The sequence below is a fragment of the Selaginella moellendorffii genome, unplaced genomic scaffold (assembly GCF_000143415.4).
Source record: "Selaginella moellendorffii unplaced genomic scaffold, v1.0 SELMOscaffold_1, whole genome shotgun sequence".
In the NCBI taxonomy this organism is placed as follows: domain Eukaryota; kingdom Viridiplantae; phylum Streptophyta; class Lycopodiopsida; order Selaginellales; family Selaginellaceae; genus Selaginella; species Selaginella moellendorffii.
This window is the reverse complement of record NW_003314262.1, coordinates 6,041,096-6,065,819: the sequence shown is the minus strand read 5'-3', so window position 1 is coordinate 6,065,819 and position 24,724 is coordinate 6,041,096. Positions and strand designations below refer to the sequence as shown.

At 43.0% G+C, this 24,724-nt stretch overlaps 6 protein-coding genes across 9 annotated transcripts; 3 read left to right on the top strand and 3 right to left on the bottom strand.

Moving 5' to 3' along the window:
- The first annotated feature begins 1,171 nt into the window (after positions 1 to 1,171).
- On the top strand, positions 1,172 to 14,680 carry LOC9647114 (plasma membrane ATPase). 4 transcript variants are annotated; one of them, XM_024678374.1, is made up of 21 exons: positions 1,172 to 1,186; positions 10,809 to 10,949; positions 11,025 to 11,126; positions 11,184 to 11,321; positions 11,373 to 11,507; positions 11,568 to 11,747; positions 11,807 to 12,013; positions 12,064 to 12,183; positions 12,237 to 12,356; positions 12,414 to 12,533; positions 12,585 to 12,689; positions 12,740 to 12,884; positions 12,936 to 13,094; positions 13,141 to 13,379; positions 13,435 to 13,467; positions 13,530 to 13,611; positions 13,662 to 13,822; positions 13,882 to 14,055; positions 14,107 to 14,289; positions 14,342 to 14,526; positions 14,584 to 14,680. In XM_024678374.1, the coding sequence occupies exons 1-21, from the start codon at positions 1,172 to 1,174 to the stop codon at positions 14,678 to 14,680; spliced, it is 2,841 nt and encodes a 946-aa protein (XP_024534142.1). The 4 variants fall into 4 exon arrangements, with proteins under 4 accessions (XP_024534142.1, XP_024534149.1, XP_024534154.1 ...); XM_024678381.1 differs by lacking the exons at positions 1,172 to 1,186; positions 10,809 to 10,949 and having other exon boundaries at positions 11,040 to 11,124; positions 11,188 to 11,321; XM_024678386.1 differs by lacking the exons at positions 1,172 to 1,186; positions 10,809 to 10,949 and having other exon boundaries at positions 11,040 to 11,124; positions 11,188 to 11,321; positions 12,585 to 12,693; positions 12,744 to 12,884.
- LOC9629143 (magnesium transporter MRS2-4) lies at positions 6,255 to 8,089 on the bottom strand. The gene is made up of 4 exons (XM_024683042.1): positions 7,789 to 8,089; positions 7,293 to 7,735; positions 6,964 to 7,230; positions 6,255 to 6,910 (listed from the first exon to the last, which is right to left on the bottom strand). Exons 1-4 carry the CDS (start codon positions 8,087 to 8,089, stop codon positions 6,638 to 6,640), a joined length of 1,284 nt encoding a protein of 427 aa, XP_024538810.1. The 3' UTR covers positions 6,255 to 6,637.
- LOC9647115 (COP9 signalosome complex subunit 4) lies at positions 8,352 to 10,452 on the bottom strand. The gene is made up of 14 exons (XM_002961766.2): positions 10,279 to 10,452; positions 10,068 to 10,219; positions 9,892 to 9,995; positions 9,763 to 9,823; positions 9,625 to 9,717; positions 9,463 to 9,563; positions 9,301 to 9,409; positions 9,198 to 9,242; positions 9,072 to 9,140; positions 8,923 to 9,014; positions 8,832 to 8,874; positions 8,723 to 8,782; positions 8,609 to 8,668; positions 8,352 to 8,555 (listed from the first exon to the last, which is right to left on the bottom strand). Exons 1-14 carry the CDS (start codon positions 10,415 to 10,417, stop codon positions 8,481 to 8,483), a joined length of 1,203 nt encoding a protein of 400 aa, XP_002961812.1. The 5' UTR covers positions 10,418 to 10,452; the 3' UTR covers positions 8,352 to 8,480.
- An 8-nt stretch (positions 14,681 to 14,688) lies between the features above and the next one.
- Positions 14,689 to 15,568, top strand: LOC9629142 (EG45-like domain containing protein). The gene is made up of 3 exons (XM_002962262.2): positions 14,689 to 14,947; positions 15,001 to 15,286; positions 15,342 to 15,568. Exons 1-3 carry the CDS (start codon positions 14,848 to 14,850, stop codon positions 15,412 to 15,414), a joined length of 459 nt encoding a protein of 152 aa, XP_002962308.2. The 5' UTR covers positions 14,689 to 14,847; the 3' UTR covers positions 15,415 to 15,568.
- LOC9647113 (glucosamine 6-phosphate N-acetyltransferase) lies at positions 15,415 to 16,208 on the bottom strand. The gene is made up of 7 exons (XM_002961765.2): positions 16,138 to 16,208; positions 16,016 to 16,078; positions 15,912 to 15,968; positions 15,779 to 15,852; positions 15,667 to 15,728; positions 15,570 to 15,618; positions 15,415 to 15,513 (listed from the first exon to the last, which is right to left on the bottom strand). Exons 1-7 carry the CDS (start codon positions 16,184 to 16,186, stop codon positions 15,424 to 15,426), a joined length of 444 nt encoding a protein of 147 aa, XP_002961811.2. The 5' UTR covers positions 16,187 to 16,208; the 3' UTR covers positions 15,415 to 15,423.
- An 889-nt stretch (positions 16,209 to 17,097) lies between these two features.
- LOC9647112 (squamosa promoter-binding-like protein 14) lies at positions 17,098 to 18,837 on the top strand. Its single transcript, XM_002962261.2, has 3 exons — positions 17,098 to 17,675; positions 17,791 to 17,930; positions 17,989 to 18,837. The coding sequence occupies exons 1-3, from the start codon at positions 17,167 to 17,169 to the stop codon at positions 18,558 to 18,560; spliced, it is 1,221 nt and encodes a 406-aa protein (XP_002962307.2). The 5' UTR covers positions 17,098 to 17,166; the 3' UTR covers positions 18,561 to 18,837.
- The last annotated feature ends 5,887 nt before the right edge of the window (positions 18,838 to 24,724 follow it).

Sequence of the window (24,724 nt, the reverse complement as noted above, 5' to 3'; positions counted from 1 at the left end):
CGGGTCCACCGTCACCGATATCACCTTCAACATCATCAACAGCAAGTCCTCCTCTGTGGTGCTCGGTCTTCCTTGGTTCCAACTACATCAGCCTCAAATCAGTTGGAAGGAATTACAGCTCATCTCTCCCACGGCTTCCCCTACTATTCATCGAGTCCGAATCAGGAAAAGTTCCCTAAACTCAAATTGGGGTTTTGTTCCTGACTCTATAAAGTTTTCACCCTCTTCTTTTTCCTCTCTTCCATCTTACACTGGACCGTATCCTCGTCTCATCATTCCATTTAGTCGTACACCTCCTCCTATCTCCACAATCACTATGAAAGAACTCCTTCATGAAGAACCTCTTTTTCTTTTTGCTTTGCATGTTTTTCCTGTCAGTCTTCCTGAGAAGTATCATGATTTTAGGGATGTGTTTGACAAGAAAAAAGCTAGTGTACTGCCTGTTCATCGGCCTTATGATTGTCCCATTGATTTACAGGAAGGAGCGTCACCTCCGTGGGGGCCTATCTATGGGTTATCCCCGTCTGAGCTTAAGGCCCTCAAAGAGTACGTGGATGAGAACCTTGCCTCGGGCTACATTCAGCATTCGCAGTCCCCGGCTGGAGTGCCTGTCTTCTTTGTCAAGAAGAAGGATGGGAGCTTGCGGCTAGTCATCGACTACCGAGGTTTGAACAAGGTGATTGTTCGGAACCGTTATCCGCTGCCCTTGATCTCGGACCTGTTGGAACGTCTCGGCGGTGCCCGCTTCTTCACCAAGATCGACCTCCGTGGAGCATACAACCTGATCCGGATCCGGCCTGGTGATGAATGGAAGACTGCGTTCCGAACCCGCTATGGCCACTTCGAGTACACTGTCATGCCATTTGGCTTGACAAATGATCCAGTAGTTTTCCAACACATGGCGAACGACGTTTTTCGGGAGTTTCTTGATCAGATGGTGATCGTCTACCTCGATGACATCCTCATCTACTCAAAAACTCAGGAGGAGCATGATGAACATGTACGCAAGGTGCTAGCGAAGCTGCGAGAACACGGCCTATACGCGAAGCTTGAGAAATGTTCCTTTGATCAGCAGTCTGTGGAGTTCCTTGGGTACATTGTCACTCCTGAGGGTATCACGATGGATCCTACCAAAGTCAAGACTATTCTCGAATGGGAGCCTCCACAATCAATGTCAGACGTTCAGGTTTTCCTTGGCTTCGCCAACTTCTACCGCAAATTCATTGATCACTACTCTGACATTGTCCTTCCTCTCACACATCTCACTCACAAGGATGTTCCCTTCTCTTGGTCTGTTGCTGCCCAGCAGGCCTTCGACACACTCAAGGCGGCCTTCAGTTCTGCTCCTGTCTTGATCCATGCTGATTCCTCACAACCTTTCTTCATCGAGGCTGATGTCTCCGACTTTGCCATTGGTGCTATGCTGTCTCAACTCGGAGTGGATCACGAACTTCATCCGGTTGCTTTCCATTCTCGGAAATTCCAGCCTGCGGAGATCAATTACAAAATCCACGACAAGGAGCTCCTTGCCATCGTGGATTCCTTTGGAGAGTGGCGCCGTTTCTTGGAGGGGGCGAGCCATCAAACAGCAGTCTGGAAAGATCACAAAAATCTCGAGTACTTTGCCACTTCCCGAGTTTTAAGCCGTCGTCAAGCAAGGTGGGCACAATTCCTAAGTCGGTTTGACTTTGTTATCAAGTACAGACCTGGAAAGTTTCAAGGCCTTTCTGATGCTCTTTCAAGGCGCTCCTATCTCAGTCTCAGGCCTGGTAATCCTGCCTTCGATCAACAGGATCAAGTTATCCTCGGTCCTGATCGGCTTCAAGTTATGGCAATTTCCCTGGCCCCTCAAGACTCCTCCTTGATGGATGCAATCAGAAACGATCTTCAATCAGATGATCTCGCTAGCGACATTTTTCCCCATCTTCAGGCTGGACACCCAGTGACTCCCGACTGCCGGCGATTTGACGAGTTTGAGTTCTTAGATGGTTTATTGTACCGTGGGGAGCAACTTTACGTTCCTGAAGGTGATGCTCGAAGGTTGGTCCTGATGGCGTGCCACGATAGCCCGACTGCTGGTCACTTCGGCATTGCGAAAACCTATGAGCTAGTTGCACGGGACTTTTGGTGGCCTCACATGGATGACTACATCAAAGCTTTTGTTACCTCCTGTGACACTTGTGCCCGGAATAAGGTACCTTGCCACCTTCCTTCAGGTTTGCTTCGTTCCCTTCCGGTCCCTTCAGGTCCTTGGGAATCCATCTCCATGGATTTCTTGAGTGATCTTCCAAGTTCTGGAGGCTTCAACAGCATTTTAGTCGTGGTCGATCGCTTCACAAAGATGGCGCACTTCTTGCCATGTACCAAGGAGTTTTCAGGCGAGGACATGGCAAAACTGGTATTCAGGGAAATTTTCCGACTTCATGGGATTCCTACAGATGTGGTTTCGGATCGGGGGCCTCAGTTCATCTCTCATTTCTAGCAACGGTTTTTGCAGCTGCTTGGAGTGAAGGCCAACCTCTCTTCGGCATATCATCCTCAAACTGATGGGCAGTCCGAGCGAACGATTCAGACGTTGGAACAATTCTTGAGGTGCTTCATAAACTATCATCAGGATAACTGGTTCGATATCCTTCCTCTTGCTGAGTTCTCCTATAACAACTCTGTTCACTCCTCTCTTCGAGTTTCCCCCTTCTTTGCAAACTCTGGCCGAAATCCCCAATTCAATCTCTCACTTCCTTCTCCATCTGAATCCTCTCGTTCAAATCCCCGCTCTGAGGCATTTATCTCCAACCTCCAAGATATCCACAACTCCATCTCCTTCCACCTCCATCGTGCTCAGGAATCTCATAAAACATTTGCCAATGTCCATCGTCAGGATTGTCCCCCTTACAATATCGGGGATAAAGTCTGGCTCCTCAGGCGAAATATCTCCACCACCAGGCCCTGTCCAAAACTTGATTTCAAATGCCTTGGTCCTTTCCCTATCACTGCCATCATTAATCCTGTCACTTATCGCCTTGCACTTCCCTCCTCATATCAAATTCACCCCGTTTTTCACTCCTCTCTCCTTGAGCCTTATATTCCCAGTCCTATTCCAAATCGGGTCATTCCTCCGCCTCCACCAGTGCAGCTCGAGGATGGGTCTGAGTATGAGGTTCAGAACATCCTTGATTCCAAGATTTCACGGTCTAAACTCTACTATCTGGTGGACTGGAAGGGTTACGGACCTGAGGAACGCACTTGGGAACCTGCGGACAACCTGATTCATTCTCCTGACCTTGTTCAGGACTTCCACCGCTGCTATCCTTTTCGTCCCAGTCCTCATTCTTTTTCTCCATCTCCCATCCCTTGCCGCTCATCTCATCCTCCTCTTCGTTCTCGTTCACATCCTCGTTCCACTCGTTCTTGAGGAGGGGGTGCTATCAGGAATCCCCCAATTCTTGCCACATTCTTGACTCTCGCCGGATTCCTGACCTGCAAACCACATTCCTGACTCTCGAGACACTTCCCTATTCCTGACTCTCGAGACACTTCCCGATTCCTGAGTCTCGAGCCACATTCCTGATGATGATGTGGCGCCTCCTCGACCTCAGCTATATTTAGGCCGTCCTCGATCCAAGAGTGGTGGAGCTTCATCAACCTATAGTATATATAGGTTAGCCTTGTTCCATTTCTCCACAATCTAAATCAACGCCAGTCTAAGGCCTCTTTTTTGTTTCCACTAGCTTTTCTCTTTGTCTTTTTGCATTTTCCAATCTTGATCTTGTCAGGGGTCTTGACAATAACTTGAAAATTATTCATCACCCAAAAAGTTCTATAACTGATTTTGATATTTTTTTTCAACCTCGTTTTGCTTCTTCACTCTCTTCTTATGTTCTTAACAAGCCTATTATTCTAGTTATTAGATTTTTTAAATAAGGATTTTGTGCTAATAATAGTACTAAATATTTAATGTCCATAAGGTGTAAAACTAGATTTATTTGTCTTGATGAGGTTTGAAAGACTCAAAAGTTAAGTCATAGATTTGAAAATCTTAGAATTGATTTGAGAATCTTGTATTACTTACTGATTAATATTACTTTGAGTACAACTTTGTTTATGTTATAGAGACTAATCCTGATGATTATTTGCAGCAAGTGGTGCCTTCAATTTTTATTCCATACTTTCTTTATATTTATCATGACTCTCTTATTCTATGAGGGCATATAGAACATCATTGTGTGATTGAGAAGTTATATAAGCCTTTTTTTTTTTACTAAAGATGTGATGTGATATTATCTAATATATACATAGTTGTGTTTAGTGCTAAGCTTGTATACTCCTCTTCATGATGACTAGTTTCAATTGTAATTTTTTGTCTATTTAAATTAGTGGCATTTGATTTAATGAGACTTTTGCCATAGTAAATTGTTAGCAATGAATATGTCATTATTGCTTCTAACTATCTGACTCGTAATGCTCTTATTAATATATTTATAACTATTATTAGATATTGCCTCCTTAATCAAATGGTGTCAAGAGTAAATTTTCTCAAATACTTATATGTCTTCCTAAACTATCTAGAAGATTGGTAGTGTGAGGAAAATAATATATATCTAAGTTAGTCACAAATAAATGATAGTATCAAGCTTCAAATTGCATAGCCTCTAATAGAAACAATGCAATTGTTAGAAAACATTGTTACAATTGTTAACATCTCCAAATATGCACTTAAAAACATCTAAAAAAAACTTTAATCCACATAAATCATTGCACTTAAATCATTATATTATTGTAATACCATCCCTTAAAGATGTTGAAAACTTGTACAAACATCAAGCATCATACTAAGAATGATATGTGTCAATCACTTTAAAGTGATTGAACCAATAGTACATATCATTCTTAATATTTCCACAAAAGAAATTTAGTTTGACACAAAGATTGCCACTAAAAGTAAAAAGAGTTACACCATGACCATCAATTGAGTTTGATTATTTAATTTTAGAGATAAAAAGAAAAAAAAAGAAGATATGAAAAAATTATAGGAACAAAAGAGATTTAAACAATACAAAAGCTAAATTTAAATAAAAAATATAACTTCAAAAACCCTAGTTTATATATAAATGCAAGTTGTCCAAATTAAAACCAATTTTATCAAAATCCCACTCACCACACCATAGCCATACACTTAGACCTCGTTAATTATATTGTAATGAATAATTATGGATTGACATTTGTATTGGCCACTTTTTTGGTAGCCTTTGAGTTTGGATCAATACAAACAATGTCAGAAGAGATCAGGTCAATTGCACCATGCAAATTTATGACAGTCAAATCCAAATATAATTTAGCTTCTCTCACTGTTAATGCTCCTTATACCTTGGGCATGCTATAGATTCTAAAAAGTGGTTATAGGATAACCACTCACAAACTGGATGGTTTGGTCTTGGATTACTTATGGCAAAAGTGCAAATAGATATGACCTTAGTATAATAAACTGGTATATTAATGGTACCTTTAGTTGTTTATAATAAAACTCAAACACAAGGAGTACTTTGGACTAGTGAAAATAGAGCAAAATAAGTGATAATATCTTAAACTATATGTAGAAGAATGCTTTGTTGATGACGTTAAGTGTTGTATTTAAGAGATTACTCTTGTCATTTATAAAATATTGGAGTTGTAAAGGCATGGTTTGAGGGTATCTTGTGGTTGGATCTGGTGGCTGATTAATCAAACCCAAGAAAATGAATCTGATGTACTCATATCTAGTGAAATCATATAATCTAATACATAATTTACACCTTCTAATAAGCCTTTTTTTGGGTGATAAGCATAAGACAAGAAGCTTTTTGAAAAATAAATAAAGCTTTTAGTTTGCCCAAACACTATTAAATATGGTAGCACAAATCCATTTGTAATTTTCGGGCATAGGGAGGGAAATTTATCTTTGCTTCGGTGTTCTGAATATAATTATTACTGCGAACATTGATGTATTTTCTTCTAAAATATGTCCACTCATAAGATTACTGCATTCTATTTTATTTAGAGACTCTTTGATAAGTCAATCCTAATTCTCTTGCTTATATTACAATGAAACTGTTTAAAATATTAGATAAATATTAGGTTATTGGAGGATTTCCTTGCTGTGAGATTCTACTCCACTAGATCAAACCCTTGTTATTGGTGTGCCACTGGCATTCTCGATTCTAAGGTAGAGATTGGTCAATATGCATTCTAGAATTTGCTCAGTGCCCTAAGAGCCCCAATTGAGCACTCTAACACAATGGTGTTATTGAATACACAATCACCTGCTCCCCAAATTATCAGAACAACACAAACTATCCTCCATCCTTTTGCACTTACAATCTTCCCTCTTGTTCTGATCCAAAGCACTATGCTTATCGGGATCAAATCTATCCCACTGCTAAAGTTTACAACATCCTCGCTGATTTCCTCTGGAATGGATCCACTACCAGCATCTATCCCACCAACATCCAGCAACTGGCTTCTATGTGAGATCCTTCTTCCTTTAGCTTACATCATTGAGAAAATAAGGTGGATAGTCTTGCTGGATCTTGTCCTGAAAGAGAGGTCTCTTTTTTCCCGCAAGAAAATCCAAACGTAGCGCTGTAGTTTGGTTTCATTCTTCTTAGGCGAGCAGCTCTTTCCATCTGGCGTAGCCATAGACGAGAAAGAAGATGATGGTGCTCGCGGCGAGAGTCCCTGCGGTTGTCATGAAGAAGGCGCTCTCGTCATTGATCCCATATGGTATGTTCATCCCGAAAACTCCAGCCACTGCCGTTGCTAGGCTGATCACGAAGCCGCCAATGATCAAAACGAGCTGGAGTTGGATCATCTCGTTCCTGTGGTTGTCGAGCTGGATGTTGATATAGTCTTCAGTGTCATCGATATACTCCCGAAGCTGCAGAGAGAGGCATAAGAGAAAGAAGAAAGAAAACTATCCTTGCAACTTACAGTGACGAGCCTGTTGCGAGTTCCATCGATCTGCAAGAAGCACGTCTCGAGCAGCATCTCCAGATCTTCGACGTCGTTGCCATCCGCCAGAGTCCCCAGCGCGACGCTGGTCGCAGTCCGAGTGCTCGGGTGGGGCATGATCAAGCTGCTGGCCTCGTCGTCCAGAGGCAACGCTTCCAGCTGCTGCTGCAAAGCCATCTTGCGCGAGAGATACATGTCGGCCATGTCTTCGTCGTCGTCGAGCAAGTGCTCGACTTCATCACGAACCTGTGAAACGAGCGAGTAAGCTTGTTAGTCGAAGAGAAATCTTTGTCTTTGCGATTGCTTGCCTTTTGCACTCGAGCAGTGATGTGAGTGAGAGTGCTCTTGAGGCTGCGGACGTGCTCGAGGTTACCTGTGCTGACATTTCTAGTGAGCTCGTCCAAAGCAGGATAGGCAATGTGCTCAAGATCCGTCACCTTTGCGTCCAGGTAGCTACACACAAACTCGAGGGCGCTCTCCAAAACCTGGAACTCGAACGGCAGCGCATCGCCAGACTCTTCCTCCACTCTCATCCAGAGAGGCCCTCGCGGATCGATCATCGTCCCTGCTGCTGCTCCTGCTGCTACCGCGTCGCCGGAAGATCCAGCTCCCTGATCCAGAGCCAGCTGCTGCGTGAGTTGGTCCACGAATGGAGCCACCAGAGAATTCCGGGGATCCAGAATGAAAACCTCCTCGGCTGTGATCACCGCCTTGATGAACTCCAGGTTGATCACCATGGCCTTCTCGCGAGCTGGAAAAGCGATGCATCAAAACAAAAGAGAGAAGTACTCCAGTGATGCTCACCTAGAATGTTGGAAGAATGCGAGAAAACCGGGCCGAGGATCCGAAGATCACGAGCTGGGATGTCCGCGCGGCTCATGATCGTCTGGCGATCGCATTCCAGGAGCTCGCATACGCCACGGGAGTCGAATCTCATCCAGGTTCTAGCGCCGGGCTTCTTCTTCTTCCCTTGTGTGGCCTCGTTGGGCAGCGAGAGAGGAGGAGGAGGAGGAGGAGGAGGGGGAGGAGGAAATGGATGGGGAGGAGGAGCCGCATACCTTCTGGGCTTGGGGGCACTATTTTGCCCTAGCGAGAAATAATCCATCGATGGAATAAGGGTAAAAGCATTCGTCCGGAAGTAGGTTTTAAAACTGTAACGTTGGTTAATAATAATGTTATTCTTACTTATTAATTTAACTGATTAGATATAATTTAGAATTATAAGCATATTTATAATTTATAAACACTAAGATTAATCTTATTAGAATAAAAAAGAATATGCTAGAAAGGGTTTAAGAAAATTTATAAATTATAAATACAAAATTAATCTAAATAAAATAATAACAGTAAAATGGTAGAATATCCTAAAATATTCAACTATATTTTAGGTATATTCATTACCATCCCACAGGTTTGCTTAAACAAACCAAAAAAGTGTCGAAAAATGGACGACGACCTGAGTGCGAGGAATTTCTACTTGCTTCCGACGACTAAGATCATACAGCCACGGGTATTCCTTTCTTCATCATGCTGTCGAGAACGTCGTTGAGCGACTGGCAAACGCTCACGATCTGCAATAACAGTTCCTTGCGCTTATGCGTTTTGTAAATGGAAAGAGGCTTACCTGTTGATCCCATTGCTGCAGCTCCTCAATGTCGTTGTCGAAATGGATCACAGCCTCGACCTTTAGAATCGGACAAGAGTTAGAAACGCAAGAAGGAGTTTGCTTGACATGAACCTGGTCAATGGATCCGCGCATACGATCTTCCGAGATCATTCTCGCCGCAATCTTTTCAGCCTGCACGAATACCTCAAACACTAGGAGCGACAAAAAAAGAACTGGTTACCTTGTCAGGGGCAATGCCTAGCAATGCTCCCAGCTCCTCGAAACTGGAAACACTTTTCAATCAGTGCCCTGAGTGAAAACAGTATATTTACCTGATGTTTGTGTACAGCTTGCTTGCGCTTAAAAGATTATGTTCAATCATAGCTCGATCCAAAACCGTCGAACTGTCTGGAAGCAAAGCTTTCTGCAGCATAAAAAGGAAAACACTCGCACTCGTCTTTTTTTTAACATGAACACCTACCTGATGTGGCTTCAGCTCTTCTGCGAACGCGTCGACTTCGGGTTTTCTAAGAATTCTTTCCAGGTAAACCTGACAAAAATATGACGTTTCCATCAGAACCACGACAAGACAATAGTATTACGACACCTTTTGCAAAATCGGATAGATCTTTAGCTTCGAACACCTTTCGTCCTAATAAACACAAATGGATTTACAGTTTTGAGAAGAAAAAAGAAAGCGGCTCGCATACCTTGTAAAGGGTTGCGAGAACTCTCGACCTCTGAGGACCTGCAGCAGCCAAGATAGTACACGTCACCGCTGCTGTGAGAGCTTGCTGGAGTTCCTCTTCATCGACAATGCTGTCCAAAATATCAAATACACACAATGTAGAATATACAAATCAAAAACTTACCGGCCCCCAATTTCTCTCTTTTCAAGTTGCGACATTTCGTAGTATCTTAGTGCGGCCTCCAGGAACTTCCTTTTTGAATCAAGAATACGCGCATAGCACACCTAAATATTTATAAAGGACGGAGGTCAGCTCATATACCAAGAAAACAGCGAAGGAAATAACCTTGTACTGTAAAATAACAGCTTCATCCTTGCAGCCATTCACCATGAAAGAGGCTTTCTTTATGTACACCTCGGCATTTGTCGCATCATCATCCTGGACAAACGGATGAAAACACAGTGCAAACTATAGTTCTCGTACCTCCAAGTACAGCAGAGCAATTTTCACGCATTTTGTTAGCTTGTAGCTTTCGTCCCCGGCACTGAAAGTCAATCACCTTAAACCCGATCTCCTCAAGAAAAGAAGTACAAGATCAAACAAGATACAAACCGGATTCCAGTGTCCAAGTCAATGCCGCTAAGCATTTGTGCCGATTTCGTCCATTCTTCTTCGATCTCATAGAGCTCCGCTAGCCTTTCTCGAATGAGGCACACCTAGATACAGCACAGAAAAACTTGATACATAGGAAAGAAAAACTTTCAAGGCCAAAGAAGAAAGACTCCAACCTGTTCTTCGAAAGAAACAACGCGGGGTTGAATCTGCGCGAGAGCGTACTGCGCAATTTGCTTGTGCGCCTCGGCTTCCAGCTTCCCAAGATCCTGCGCGAAAGTTTGCAGCACCTGGCGCGAGATTACCAGCGGAACCTCGTCGGAGACCACTGCGGCAGCAAATGCGAGCTCAATACCTTCCCGAATTCTTCCACACAACAAAACTCACTGTGATTGACGAAGGCCATGGCGTGCTCCACATGATTCGTCGCGATTATCGTGGAGAGAATCGCCTTGTACTGATCGACCTTCTGCTTCTGATCGCCAATCCCCGCGGCGACCTGGAGCGCGCTCCTGATATCGCCCATCGCCCAAAGGCCAAAAACCCTAGTGCTTAGAAAACGTTCCCGCGTTTCGAAACCTCGACCTCTAGTATTTTTGCCTCTTCGAAATTTTCGTGCCAAGGAATATGCCGTTTATGGCGCCTAAACCTTGTCCTTTTCCCAGGTTCTAGGGTTTTGCGGTGAGCCGGAGCCGTGAGCGTCGCGATCTCCGTCGATCGTGAGCCAGGACAAGGTTTAGCTGCTAGGCTCCAGCTGGTTGATCTTCTAGTCCTTGCGAGGTTTTCTTTCATTCCAGGCTTGGCAGGCTTGCGATCGAGCGAAGTCGCCAAGGAGAAATGGAAGGCGCTGGAGCCGGGAATGGCCTGGCCATCGACACCCACCATCTTGTAGGACGTTTTGGTGCCTTTTCTTGCAGAATCTAACGCTGGATTTCCAGAAAGGGGCTCCAGTTGAGGAGGTTTTCGAGCAGCTGCGGTGCACCGAGAATGGCCTCACGGAGGAGGAGGCCGAAGAGCGGCTCAAGATTTTCGGGTATAACAAGCTAGAGGAGACGAAGGTATGATCTTCATGCTCTTTTTCTACAATAAACAAAGTAGCTTGACATGATATAGTGTATGGTTTTGGAATCCAGGAAAACAAGTTTCTCAAGTTCCTCGGCTTTATGTGGAATCCTTTGTCATGGGTGATGGAAGCTGCAGCGATCATAGCTATTGTCATGCTCAATGACGGCAGTGTAAGAAGTTTTCTCTTTGTTTCATTGTTTCATTCTGTTTCATTCGTTTGTGCGCAGGGAGATCCCCCCGATTATCCAGACTTCATTGGGATAATTATTCTTCTTTTGGTGAACTCCACGATAAGTTTCTTTGAAGAAAACAATGCCGGAAACGCTGCGGCTGCTTTGATGGCACGGTTGGCTCCTCAGTGCAAGGTCTGCTAGCGACTTGTTTTGTCCCAAGGATTGTCACTCGTGCATGCGCAGGCTCTAAGGGACGGGAAATGGAAAGAAATGGAAGCGAAGTTCTTAACTCCTGGTGACATCATAGCCATAAAGCTTGGAGACATCATCCCTGCAGATGCTCGCCTGCTCGAAGGAGATTCCTTGAAGATTGATCAGGTTTGGTCGCTTACGTGAAAGTTGCGATTATCCCCTGACGATTTGTTTCACTGTGATTAGTCTGCTTTAACTGGCGAGTCTTTACCTGTGACGAAAAGGCCTGGAGATGAAGTACTTTCAGGATCAACTTGCAAAGTAGGAGAGATGAACGCTGTTGTCATCTCCACCGGCGTTCACAGCTTCCTGGGTAAAGCGGCTCACCTTGTTGACAGCACAAACAATGTGGGACACTTTCAAAAGGTAGGACTTGATTGATTTCGACAGCATAAACTATAAGCTATAATGTTTTGAAAACGCAGGTCCTGACGTCCATTGGAAACTTCTGCATTTGCTCTATTGCTGTGGGAATATTTGTGGAGGGAATCGTCATGTGGGCGGCTCATCACCAGACTTATCGTCAGGGCATGGAGAATTTACTGGTTCTTCTCATTGGTGGAATACCAATTGCTATGCCGACGGTTCTTTCGGTAACCATGGCGATTGGTTCGCACAGATTATCCCAGCAGGCAAGACTCTTTTGGAATGGCTTTTATCATTCAGTTTCGCATGTTTTCAGGGAGCTATAACAAAACGCATGACAGCTATAGAGGAAATGGCTGGTATGGACGTCCTTTGCAGTGATAAAACGGGCACTCTTACTTTGAACAAGCTTACTGTCGACAAGAGTCTTGTTGAGGTAGGCTACAGTATGTTTAGACAGAAGATGTCATCTAAAACATTTTATATCAGGTGTTTCCGAAGGACATGGACCAAGACACGGTTGTGAAGCTTGCAGCAAGAGCATCCAGATTAGAATGTCAAGATGCTATTGATGCTGCAATTGTAGGCATGCTCAGTGATCCGTCGGAGGTAATTGCAGAGATTAAGCTCAGAACAAAACTTTTTTTGTTAATATTTTTCATGCAGGCCCGAAAAGACATCGAAGAGATCCACTTCTTGCCATTCAATCCCGTCGAAAAGCGAACGGCAATTACCTACATAGAGAACGGAAAATGGTATCGAGCAAGCAAAGGAGCTCCCGAGCAGGTAAACTCTTCCATTTATAATATGTGATCACTTTAACCAGTTTGTTGCCAGATCTTAGCTCTCGTACACAACAAACAAGCATTGTCCCAGAGATTCCATACCGTGGTTGAGCAACTTGCTCAGCGCGGTCTGCGATCACTTGCAGTGGCTATCCAGGTACGTCAAACAAAAAGGCGTCAGATTTAAGTCATCCAGCGGCATCGCAGGAAGTCCCTGAGGAATCCAAGGATTCTCCAGGAGGCCCATGGACACTTTGCGGCGTGCTACCACTTTTTGATCCACCTCGTCATGACAGTGCTGACACCATCCGCCGTGCGCTCAACCTCGGTGTCAATGTCAAGATGATTACTGGTACGCGCATTTCCAACGCCGTGCATATCATCTCGTTTTCTCGTTATGCAGGCGATCAGTTGGCGATTGGTATTGAAACCGGTCGTCGATTGGGCATGGGGACCAATATGCATCCCTCTAAAACGCTGCTAGGAGAAAATAAGGGGGAGCTTGGCCCGGAAATGGATGAACTGATTGAAAACGCTGATGGATTTGCTGGGGTCTATCCAGGTAACTGAGAGTTTTTGCATTTTATCTCTGACTCACGGTTTTCCAGAGCACAAGTACATCATCGTAAAGCGACTGCAAGAGAAAAGGCACATTGTCGGGATGACGGGGGATGGAGTTAACGATGCTCCCGCTCTGAAAAAAGCCGATATCGGCATTGCTGTTGCAGATTCCACAGACGCAGCAAGGAGTGCAGCAGACATTGTTTTGACAGAACCGGGTCTTAGTGTGATCATCAGCGCTGTGTTGACAAGTCGAGCAATATTCCAAAGGATGAAAAACTATACGGTATGAATCTGTTGTGGTTCCCGATTACGCTTCTAACTGTTCAAGTACTCTGTAGATCTATGCCGTGTCGATCACTATCCGTATAGTGGTAAGTCATTCATGTTTGTATGCTAGCAAGTTCGTGAAATCTGAAGGTTCTCTTTCTTGTAGCTGGGATTCGCGCTGCTTTCGATAATCTGGAAGTTCAACTTCTCACCTTTCATGGTTTTGATCATTGCCATTCTAAACGATGGTAAAAACTCAGTGGCATTGTTATTCGCATTACTTATCCTCAACGTGCAGGCACTATCATGACTATATCCAAAGATCGTGTCAAGCCATCTCCTTCCCCAGATAGTTGGAAGCTCAAGGAAATTTTTGCAACCGGGATCACACTGGGCACATATTTGGCATTGATAACAGTTTTGTTCTTCTACCTCGTTCAGGAAACTAATTTTTTCCAAGTAATGCATCCGTTTCCGTTTGTAGAAAAGTGCCAACTGATCGCTCGCTTTTGTTTCAGCGCGTCTTTGGCGTCTCAGATATCTCGGGCAAGCCCAGGGAGCTGAACTCGGCAGTTTACCTTCAAGTTAGCATTGTCAGCCAGGCGCTTATTTTTGTTACTCGCTCTCGGAGCTGGTCATACGTAGAGAGGCCCGGTTTCTTGCTCTTAGCGGCTTTCGCCGCCGCTCAACTGGTAAATTGTTTCTCGAGTTCTGTTTATTCCCGTGCTGATATGCAATCGCAGGTTGCTACCATCATCTCTGCTCATTTACAGCTCGGTTTCGCTAAAATCCACCCGATTGGCTGGAAATGGTGCGGGGTGATATGGCTATTCAGCATTGTCTTCTATATTCCACTCGATATTATCAAGTTTGCCATCCGCTACTTTCTCTTCGGTCACGTATGGGACTTGGTCCTGGAGCGCAAGGTACGTGTGAAATTGAGCTGCAATTCTTTTGCTTACCAAAGAGCCATTCCAGATTGCGTTTACGAGGCAGAAAGACTTCGGCAAAGAGGCGCGAGAGCTACAATGGGCGCAAACGCAGCGAACACGTCATGGCCTACAGAAGACGCCGGAGAGAGGAGGAAGCTTCATGGATAAAATGGGATACCGGGAGCTATCGGATATCGCGGAGCAAGCCAAGAAACGCGCGGAGATGGCCAGGTTTGATATACGGTTTTCACGTCAACTTTCGCTAACCATGGTTTCCTTTCCTTGCAGGCTCAAGGAAGCTCACACGCTCAAAGCTCATATCGAGTCTGTGATCAAGCTCAAAGGTCTAGATCTCGACGGCGTCAACCCGCACTACACGATCTAAAAGAGATTTTTTGTGTAAGCTTTCCTCCATTTAATAATTCTTTGCGAGTCACGTCTTGCCAAGCACAGAAACACCATGTGAAGGCACAGTGACATAAGAGACGTGATCGACTTCGATCCAAAGTCCTCTCGGGCTATAAGTCGTGCCTAAGATAGACCCAGCCAAACATGAATTCTCTCCTCTTCTCGCTCTCGACCATCGTCGCCGTGCTAGTCGCGCCAGCACTGGCTCAAAGCGGCCAAGCAACATTCTACAGCCCATACGTTCGTAAGTGAATCTCCATTTCTTCTTCCAGAAAGTGTTCTCACAAGCCACTGCAGCCTCGTCCTGCTATGGCTTCGACACGAGCAAGTTCCCGCCGGGAAATCTCATTGCTGCAGCAAGCAAGGACCTGTTTAGAAACAAAGCGCTGTGCGGGGCTTACTTCGAGATAACTTGCAAAGGCGCTGTGTCCGGCTCCGGAGGCTGTTCGAGAACTCCCACTGTCAAGGTGAGAGTCGTCGACCTGTGCCCCGGATGTCACGCAAACTCGTTTGATCTCTCCATCGAGGCATTCTCTCGCATCGCTAAGCTCGACGTTGGCCGGATCAAGATAACGTCCCGCAGGTTTGCGCGTTTTGAGCGTTTTTGCACCTGCTCTTAACTTGGATCACTGCCGCAGGGTGTCCGGTGTTGGCGAAGAAGAAGAAGGCGATGAGATTGAGATGGTCGTTGGTCGAGCGATGGAGCCGTGATCACCAACTTTAAAAGTACTTTGCCATCTGGATTTCTTTCTTGGAGTACCCGCACTTTTCATAAAACGCAGCGTTCTCGGGCTTACAATCGAGAATCACCTGCGCATATATATGCATTCCCAGTTGATAAAAGCTCTAAGAAGATTGCAAGGTACCTTGTAACACCCAGCATCCTCTGCGAAACTGGTGAGAGCTTCGATCACTCTGCGCTGTGATTGTTGAGCAAAGATTGATAGAGCAAAATATAAGTACCTCTGGCCTAAGTGACACCCTCTCATACGTTCATCCACGACAACATCTTCTAGATGTCCCACCTGATAGAAATGAAAAGCATTTACAAGAGAAAGAAGAAGAGAAAGATCACCTTTCCACAGCTCCGAGCAAACTTGTGCTCGATAAAAATGCTACCGGTGGCCACAACCCGGCCGGATTTCACATCTACACAACAAAAAAATCGAAAGCGGAGAAGCTGCAAAGTTTCCAGAGAGTATTTTTACCTTCGATCACAACAATCCTATGATAGTCTCCAAGCTTTTCCAGCTGCTGCATCTTCGCTAGAATCAAAACAAAGCGTTTAGACCGAAATTCTTCTCTATCATACCATCAAACATTCCCCTCGAGACATCTCCAACCACGGTCAGCTGCTGCATTAGCTGGAGGAATCCTATCGCAGCACCAGATCGGCAGATTCAAGCGCTTTTAAAATCGCAAAAATCCCCAAACCTTTGTCAAAGTCACCTCGCTCCAATCGCCTCAGCTCCAGGCCCTCCATTGTCTGCACAAACCCTGAAATCCACGTCACCTAGCCCCGCTGTACCTCTATGGCTGACGTGCGCGCACAGTCAGCAAACTGCCACGTCACTTAGCCCCGCTGACGTAGTCGGTGTTTTATTAGGGCTGACGTGGTCGCACTATCACCAAAGCGCCACTTCATCTCCCGCGCTACAGTCAAAAATCTTTTTAAAGGCGATAAAGCTTTCTCTCCCCCTTTCTTCCCCACTGACACTGGCAAATTGATTGACTTGGGGAGCGATCAGTGAATCCACCACATGGAGTGGCAGGAAACAATGCAAGAGGATCCACCATCGATGGATGGCTCCAAATCGCGCCATTTCCTCCCAATTGGTTGGAGATTGGGGCAGCGGGGGTCGGGGGCGATTTCCCTGTCGCGTTGAAAAGAGGCACCATCACCGACCATGGCACACATTTTCATGCCCTAATCTCACAATCCCTACCCTAAGGCCATCCCATCGCCAGATTTGCGAATTTTACACAGCCCAAGTGCTATGCCATTTCTTTCAATCAGTTTCATGAGACCCACCCCAGGGGAAGAAACCAAGATCATAGATCGAGAATCGATATCAATCCTTTTAATTCGTAAAGCCACATACCGACCAAAAGCATGGCCAAATTTTTCTTTAGGCTTTCCTTTTCCTTGGGCAGGGGATGGCGATGGTCATTTGGGGCACGTGTTCCTTATTACCACATCAATCGATCGACGTCCGGGAATAACACGCGTGGCCCCGATCGGACTGTCGAGATTGCTGCGGTCCTCGCCGCATTCGAACCCCCGGTCGCCTTTTTTCTTGAAAGCGAATCTTTTTTGACACCTTTCTATCATGGCGACCATACGGCGTATATATACGCGCTCTTCGATGGGGTAGGGAGCGTTCAAACCTCCCACCGGGCAGTCAACCAGCCTTCTGTCGCGCCGTCGTTTTCGTTCGTTCGTTCCCGACCAAGCTCTTGGCTATGGCCGCTTGCTGGGCACCGACATCGTCCTCTCCATCGTCCTGGGGGTGGGACAATAGCAGCACCAGCCTCTTGATGAGCGATGGGATCGTCGCGGCCACGGCGGTGGCGGCGGTGAATTCGTCCAGGCAGCAGCAGCAGCAGGAGCAGCAGCACAATGCGGGCAATTCGATGGTCGTGCCGCCCACCTCGAGCTCGCCCAGCGCTATGGGTCTCAAGCTGGGCAAGAGGATCTACTTCGAGGACTCGCCAAATGGAGCTCCGACCGCGAGTGCTCCGCAAGAAACCAGTGCTGCTACTGCGATCGTCGCGAGCCCGCCGACGAGGAAGAAGCAGCGGGGCGTAGCGCAGCCGGCGGCGACGCCCAGATGCCAGGTCGATGGCTGCGGCGCGGATTTGAGCGGATCCAAGGGCTACCACCGGCGGCACCGCGTTTGCGAGCTCCACTCCAAGGCGCCCAAGAGCATCGTCAAGGGGCAGGAGCAGCGATTCTGCCAGCAATGTAGTAGGTCTGTGAGTGCCTCGATCTGGGCGTGTTGGGTCTGTGTGGATTCGCAGCTCGGATCGAAGGATTGCGCGCCTCTCCCTCTCGCTGATCAATCTTTGTGAATCCCCTGTTCGTAGGTTCCATGGATTGGGGTATTTCGACGAGGGAAAGAGGAGCTGCCGGCGGCGCTTGGCGGGTCACAACCAGCGGCGGAGGAAGCCCCCTCCGCCCGATCCATTCGTGATCCCTTCCTCGATCTTGGGATTCTCCTCCTCCGGTGAGTGATTGTTTCTTTTCTTCTTGGCACTCATCTCGATGAGAGAATTGGCTGGCAGGGAATTTCATGAATCCTCCACAGCATTTGCTCGATGGGAGCTTCATCGTGAGCAAGAACAACTGGCCCTCGTCTTCCTCTTGCCGATACGATCAGCTCGCGGCCTACAATCACTCCAATTTCTTGCTCAAATCCAAGCAGGACATGATCGCCAGCCACGGCGTGTACCAGTTCCTCAAATGCCACGCAGCGGCCTCATCGCCATCGCCGCCATCCTCCTCCCAATCTCCATCCCCGGTCGCGAAATCATCCATCGTGATGGCGTCGCCGCTGGAGCCCGGGGCGATCAATCATCCCACCACAAGCGATGCTCTCTCTCTTCTGTCAGCCTCCGAGCAGTGGGGGTCTTGCTCCTCGTCGTCGCCGTCGCCGCCGGTCGCGAGCTCGATGATCGCTCACAACAAGCCCATGAAAGTGGATGAATCGTCGTTCCAGCTACAGCTCTATCACAGCGATCCGGATCATCAGCGCCACTACCAGCAGCAAAGGTTCGTGGGCGGGATCAGCGATCTCTTCCAGTTCCAAAAGCCCACGGCGCTACTGCAGGAATCTCATCAAGCTTTTGATGCCTGAGAAAAAAAACAGAGTGGATCACTGTGGGATCAATCACTGGTTCGTGTCCGCCGTACTAGCGTACGGGGGAGAGACAATTCGCGTGCCATGTTTTTCTCTTTCTTTTTCTGATTGAATGGTGTTGCTGTATGCTATTGATCTTGTTGATTTGGTTTGTTTCATGTCCTTGTAATTTCTTGGATGGTTTTGTTGCTAATCTGGGTGGGCGGGAAAGCTTGCATTGCCTACTGGGTCTGTGGATGTCTGAAATATTTTATACAAGAAACGCCTTTGATAACTCACAGTGGACCGATCTGATTCGTTTGGAGGTCTGTGGGTCCTCTAGACTCTTGTTCGAGAATAATAAATCCATGAATCTCACCAACCTGTGGGGTATGTATGACACACTTCTGACGTGAATATTTAAAAAGTATACTCTAGGACATTTTATTGGATTAGAAATTAAACAGTAATTAGGTTTAGACCTTGCTAATATATTTTGCATTGAAGTTTTAAGCTTGCTAGTTTTATCTATTTGTGTTATTATCAAGTTAACTAGTAAAATCTGAACTAATAATAAAAGGACACCTATGCCAAGTTGTGAAACTTACTTGAATGATGACATTTAAAAATTAAAGAATATTTTAATATATTTTACATATCCAAAAAACTTATTTATACTTTTAAAGGTTTTCAAAAGAAATGCTCTTATTGCAATATCAGTTTAGCCTTAATCAATAAATTAAATAATATTATTTATATGGGTTGTAATATAAAGTTCATTGTGAATAATATATATATTGACAAGCTCATTTATTTTCTGAATAACTACTATTGTATATTTATTATGACACTTAGCAATTATTTATATCTAAATAGAATAAATATATGCTTACATTGTAACTTATTATTTAGTACTAAATGTCAAACTAGAGAATTATTTAGCACTTTGGAAATATATAGTAGTTAAATTCTAAAAAAATAAAAAAATAAAAAATAAAGTTAATTTTTTTAAAAAAATTTCACATATTATTAGGAAATTATATAAATTAAAGAGTTCATAATATTTATATATGTTATTTCCAAAGGATTAGAATGAGTGTATTCTAAACCAAAATAAAAATTTATATTTCCTGTAGGAAAAAAAATTATAATAAAATTTAAATAATTTTTTAATAAAATATATTATTCTGTCTAACTTGCATTGTGAGTGTATAGAATATGTATAAGTGTATAGAATATGAAAAGAGAATACAAAAATGTGCATATCAATTAGCCCAAAAACCCTAGCTTATATACAAAAGCGAGTGGTCCGAATTGAAACTAATTCGACAACTACCAAAATCCCACTATGCTAATATTAATATATGGCATCATAGCTATACATTTAGACCTCACATAATCCCCACCTCTTAGAATGATGGAAGACCGCTAAAGTTCTCTCATGGATAGGCTAGAATCTAAAGGAACATTAGGAGGAGGGATTGGTGGATCTATAGATGGAATTAACTGTTCTTGATCCCTTTGTATAAAGCATTTCAACTGTTGCACATATATAATTTCTGGAGGATTGGCTTGCTAGATATCATGCCAAACTTCATAAAATTGCAGTCCAACTTGCTGTAACACTTCTTTTCACTGAGCACAGAGCCCCTTAGATAAACCATATACCGCAAAATTGGGAACAAACTAATATCAAGTCATCCACTTTGTACTCCAAAGGTGAACAATGATGGGAGCTGTAGCATTGTTGTTATCCCACTTATATATGATCCAAGTGTTCAGCAAACTCTGCTCAAATAAGTGGAAGAATGCTCATCAAATATTGATCATACGATTTAACATTAGCAGTTTGTGGCAATTGCAAAGGTAAACTCAATTCCGTTTGTAGTATTGGATTATGACCATATAGAAGTTTATATGGTGAATCACTAATACAACTCTGCACCCTTATGACATATGCATACCAAAGAGATAGCAAATAACAATCGTAATCCGAATGCTGAAAGTTTATGTACTTCGTGATTATCCTTTTGAAGGTCAGAATGAGTCGTTCCACCAAACTGTCTAATTGTGGATGATAAACACTTGTAAAAGTGTGGTGTATCCCTAATTGAGATGTCAAAACGTGAAATGCTTCAGCCATAAATGCGAGACCATTATCTAAAAGAATATGCTCCAAACATATTTAGCATTTTATTGAGTTCATCAAATTTATTCTATGTTATATTTAAATATGTGAGGCCCAAATGTACAGCTATAATGCCGTATACTAATATGAGCATAGTGGGATTTTGGTAGCTATCAAATTTGTTTCGATCTGGTTTTTGGGCTAATTGATATACACATTTCCGTATTCCATTTCTATATTCTACATATTCACGTTGGTGGATGTGAGGGGTAGCTTTGATTGTCCCTGAGGAGTGCTTGGATTTGGGATTCTACTTTAGATTTAGCTTTTGCATTGTCTAGATCTCCTTTTTCTTATAGTTTTTTCAATTTCTTCTTTTTTTTTTTTTTTTTTTTTCATTCATTTTCATGGCAGAGCAACAGCTTCCTCCTCCTTTGACTCTAAAGCATCAATTGATGCAATTGTTCAATGCTATATAGTTGCAATTGAATAATCAAACTTAGTTGATAGTAGCATTCACAACGTGTGTTACAATTCCTCCTGCTCTTGTTGTCAATCCTCAAAGCTGGCCAAAGTTATTCTGTGGGAATCTTAGGGATGATGTATACTATTGGTTTGATCACTTCATAATGATTGCCACGTATCAATTTTGGTATGATGCTCGGCATTTGTTTGAATTTTCCACATGTCTCCAAGGGACAGCGATGCAATGATATAATGGTTTAAGCACAACCACTCATGAGGATTGGAGTCTTCTTTTGAACATCTTTAAATGCACATTTAAACATACTGACAATTGTGATGGGAATGAACACTAAATTATATCACAGACTCAAATGGCCTTTGACAAAGATGATGCAATTGTTGGAAGGCATCATCACGAAGCCTCTTGCTTCATGTGGAACTTAATATGTCAGAGCAGATTAAATTAGGAATATTGTGGCTAACACTTTGTCAAGATTTTGTAGGAATTGTGTATGTATTTCCTCCAACAACCCTTGATGATGCTCTTCACTAAGCACAATGTTATAAGATGTCACCTCTTTCACTTCTTGTTGCATATCTTTTAACTTTATTTCCTGTGGGAGATAGTCCTCTTTTAATAGAGGTTGATGCTGTGTTGCCCAAGTTCAAGGACAAAGGTGAGGATGTAATTATGGCCATGATGTCTATTGCTGGTATATGATGAAGTCAGTCACACTTATGGGCATTATCGGCATTTTCCAAATTAGTAACCTCCATTTTCTGGGTGGAGACATTAGCATCAACAATGTCCTATTTGTGTTGCTGCAGTGAAAGATTTGAACACAGAGATACTTTCGGGAAACAAAATGTCACACGAGCAATGAAGGGTCTTTATGTGAATAAATTAGTAACCCTTCCATCTTTTTTTTGGGAGTCTCATTAAGGGGTTCACTTAGCACTAATTCATCTAGTGTTTACTTTCCAAACTTGTTTTTATAAAAAGAAGTCTTCTATTATTCTCTCTATGTTGGTTGATACAGGTTTGAGTTTATCTTGTATTACTCGGCCTATTGCCACATATTGCCATTTACATTTCTGTCATGTGGTAGAAACAATTTTCATTTGTATAGCAATAGCCATACACACGGATGTGCACAAGATGAGGCTGACCTAGTTGTGAGTGTGAGTGATCTCAAGCTTGAATTGTAAACATTGTGGGTGGTGTCAAGTCAAGGTTTTGACCTCATTCTTAGTATAGATTAATTGCAATGCAATCATGCCAAGTATGATTTTGAGGCTTCTCCCTTTTATTTCATACTTCTTTATATTTTTTTCCATTCCTCTCACTTTTATTCCTTTTCATCCTTTTGTTTCTATCACTTTTGTCTCCTTATTACTTCCTCTTATATTTTTATTTTATTCCTCTATTCCCTCTTCCAATCCTTCGAATAGTTTTTGTGTTGTAGCAGTTGACTGGCTCATGAAGCAATATACTAATCTTTTTTGAATTTGAGTTATTGTTTGGGGCCAAGATTACAACACATCATTTTATTCCAACTAGGGATGCTCGTCTAATCAAGGTTTTTATTTGTCGTCAATTACCAAAAGAGATCAAGAATTTACATACAAACGTCAAAGAGATATTAGAAAATGGTGTTCTTTAAAAGTTATAGAGTCTTTGGGTATGTGAACCTCATTTTGTAATAAAGTTTGATGGGATTTTACATTGATTATCATCTGTTAAATAAAGTGATGATCTTGGATACGTACCCTCTTCCTCACACTACTGATATCTTGGATTGTCTGGGGAGAAGTTGTTAGTTCACCAAATTAAAGTTTGCTTTTTGGTACTAGCAAATGATAATAGCCAAGGAAGATATTCCTAAAACTATTTTTTTTTATATTTTTTGGTTTATACAAGTTATTGGTGATGCTGTTTGGTTTGAACAATGCTCCAGCAACTTTCTAGCGAATGATGGTTCTTTGCGACGTGGCGAAAGTGATTGCTGATTTTATTGATGATGTCTTGATCCACTTAGAAGGGATATGGGAAGAACACATTCGTGATGTTTGTAAAGTATTAGATTAAAGTTGAAGCAGTTGAAGTGCATGTTTGGGTCAAAGAGTGAGGGTTTACAAGTTGATTCTGACAAATTTATAGCTATTCTAAAGTTATTTACTCCGAAGTCTGTGAATGATGTGTAGTGCTTCCTAGGCAAGATACAATATCTTGGTCATTTTGTTGATCATCTTTTTGATCGTACTGCATTGTTGCAAGTGTTGCTGCAATTGTGAATGTTATCTTTCATCTGGTCTATGGACTATGAGCAAGTGTTTATAGATTTCAAAGAGCTATTGACAACTCCTCTAGTTTTGGCATATTCTAACTACCAACCTTTCATTTTACATATAGATGCTTTTAATATTAGTCTTAGAGCTGTGTTGATGCAAAAAAGCCCAAATGTGTCTAGTCAACACTATCCTATTGTATATTAGCCATACTTTACAACTAGTGGAGGTGAACTATTCCACAACAAATGAGTGTTTAGCAACAGTTTGGGGTTTCAAAAAACTTCATGCATATTTACATAGTTCTTGAACATTACTAAAAGGTGATCATGCTATAATTACTTCATTATTGAAACAGAAGAATTTAGTTAATTGTACTACTCTGTAGGTTTTGAAGTTTTAGATATATGATTTTGATATTGTTTATTGCCCAAAGAATTCTATAGCTAATGCTAATGCCCTTTTTGTAAAGACAAGGACTTTGTGCCATTAGTAGTTGTTGTCTTTGATGTTTAGTGTCTACAAAGTGCAAAGCAAGATTTACCTTCTTTTGACGATATTCATAAAGCTCAAAAGATTAAGTCATAGATTCAAAAGCTTCGCAATAGCTTTAAGAATCCTGCATCATTTGTTGATGACTTGTTATTTCAGCATTTACATTTTCAATATCATCTTAAGGACAGTCTTCTTTATTTTGTGGGGACGAATCTTGATGATCATTTACAGCTAATGATGTTTTTGATTTTTATTCCATGTTTTCTTCATGCCTTCTTTATGTTGTGGGGATGGTCTTTTTTATCAGTGAACCTTTTCACGATGGGTTAGAAGATGGCTTAGAGTTGAATGAGATTCTTTAGAATATTTTATTGTAATAATATTCTAGGGGCATGAGGAAATTCTATGGCATAGGGGTATATTCCCCTTCTTCCCCATTTTGTAGGGTAAGGAATTCATAAAAGAATATGTTTTAAATAAGATTTCAAAGGATAAAAGAGTGTTTTCCCCACTATTGAGAGGCTTTCCTCTCAACATTTGGCAACTCTATTGGGAAGATTGCTTTCTAATTAATCCTCCCCTTGGTTCTTTGGTCTTTTTGGGGTTTTGGAGTAAATTCTTGAAAAATCTCAATTTTGGTAATGGCACTGATGCTAGATAGATTTTAGAAGCAACTTCCATTTCTCTATGACAGACATAGTAGCAATTTTGGAAGTTTATCACAAGGTGGATACACCACTATTTCAGTCTTTTTTGGGCTCTTTTGCTAAATCTACTCATGGGCTTTCTTTCAAATGTTTGCATA

Coding starts and splice junctions, on each gene's coding strand:
- LOC9647113 (XM_002961765.2), bottom strand. CDS start 16,186: ATGGAGGGCCTGGAGCTGAGGCGATTGGAGCGAGGTGACTTTGACAAA. Junction 15,969..16,015: donor CTCGAGGGGAATGTTTGATG/GTATGATAGAGA, acceptor TTTTGATTCTAG/CGAAGATGCAGCAGCTGGAA. Junction 15,729..15,778: donor TTGCTCGGAGCTGTGGAAAG/GTGATCTTTCTC, acceptor CATTTCTATCAG/GTGGGACATCTAGAAGATGT.
- LOC9629142 (XM_002962262.2), top strand. CDS start 14,848: ATGAATTCTCTCCTCTTCTCGCTCTCGACCATCGTCGCCGTGCTAGTC. Junction 14,948..15,000: donor ATTCTACAGCCCATACGTTC/GTAAGTGAATCT, acceptor AAGCCACTGCAG/CCTCGTCCTGCTATGGCTTC. Junction 15,287..15,341: donor ATCAAGATAACGTCCCGCAG/GTTTGCGCGTTT, acceptor TCACTGCCGCAG/GGTGTCCGGTGTTGGCGAAG.
- LOC9647115 (XM_002961766.2), bottom strand. CDS start 10,417: ATGGGCGATATCAGGAGCGCGCTCCAGGTCGCCGCGGGGATTGGCGAT. Junction 10,220..10,278: donor CATGGCCTTCGTCAATCACA/GTGAGTTTTGTT, acceptor TTGCTGCCGCAG/TGGTCTCCGACGAGGTTCCG. Junction 8,669..8,722: donor TGCGCGGATCCATTGACCAG/GTTCATGTCAAG, acceptor CCGATTCTAAAG/GTCGAGGCTGTGATCCATTT.
- LOC9629143 (XM_024683042.1), bottom strand. CDS start 8,089: ATGGATTATTTCTCGCTAGGGCAAAATAGTGCCCCCAAGCCCAGAAGG. Junction 7,736..7,788: donor GCATTCTTCCAACATTCTAG/GTGAGCATCACT, acceptor TCGCTTTTCCAG/CTCGCGAGAAGGCCATGGTG. Junction 6,911..6,963: donor CTCGCAACAGGCTCGTCACT/GTAAGTTGCAAG, acceptor CTCTCTCTGCAG/CTTCGGGAGTATATCGATGA.
- LOC9647114 (XM_024678374.1), top strand. Junction 11,508..11,567: donor ATTCCTTGAAGATTGATCAG/GTTTGGTCGCTT, acceptor CACTGTGATTAG/TCTGCTTTAACTGGCGAGTC. Junction 13,380..13,434: donor AAAGGATGAAAAACTATACG/GTATGAATCTGT, acceptor AGTACTCTGTAG/ATCTATGCCGTGTCGATCAC.
- LOC9647112 (XM_002962261.2), top strand. CDS start 17,167: ATGGCCGCTTGCTGGGCACCGACATCGTCCTCTCCATCGTCCTGGGGG. Junction 17,676..17,790: donor TTCTGCCAGCAATGTAGTAG/GTCTGTGAGTGC, acceptor CCCTGTTCGTAG/GTTCCATGGATTGGGGTATT. Junction 17,931..17,988: donor CTTGGGATTCTCCTCCTCCG/GTGAGTGATTGT, acceptor ATTGGCTGGCAG/GGAATTTCATGAATCCTCCA.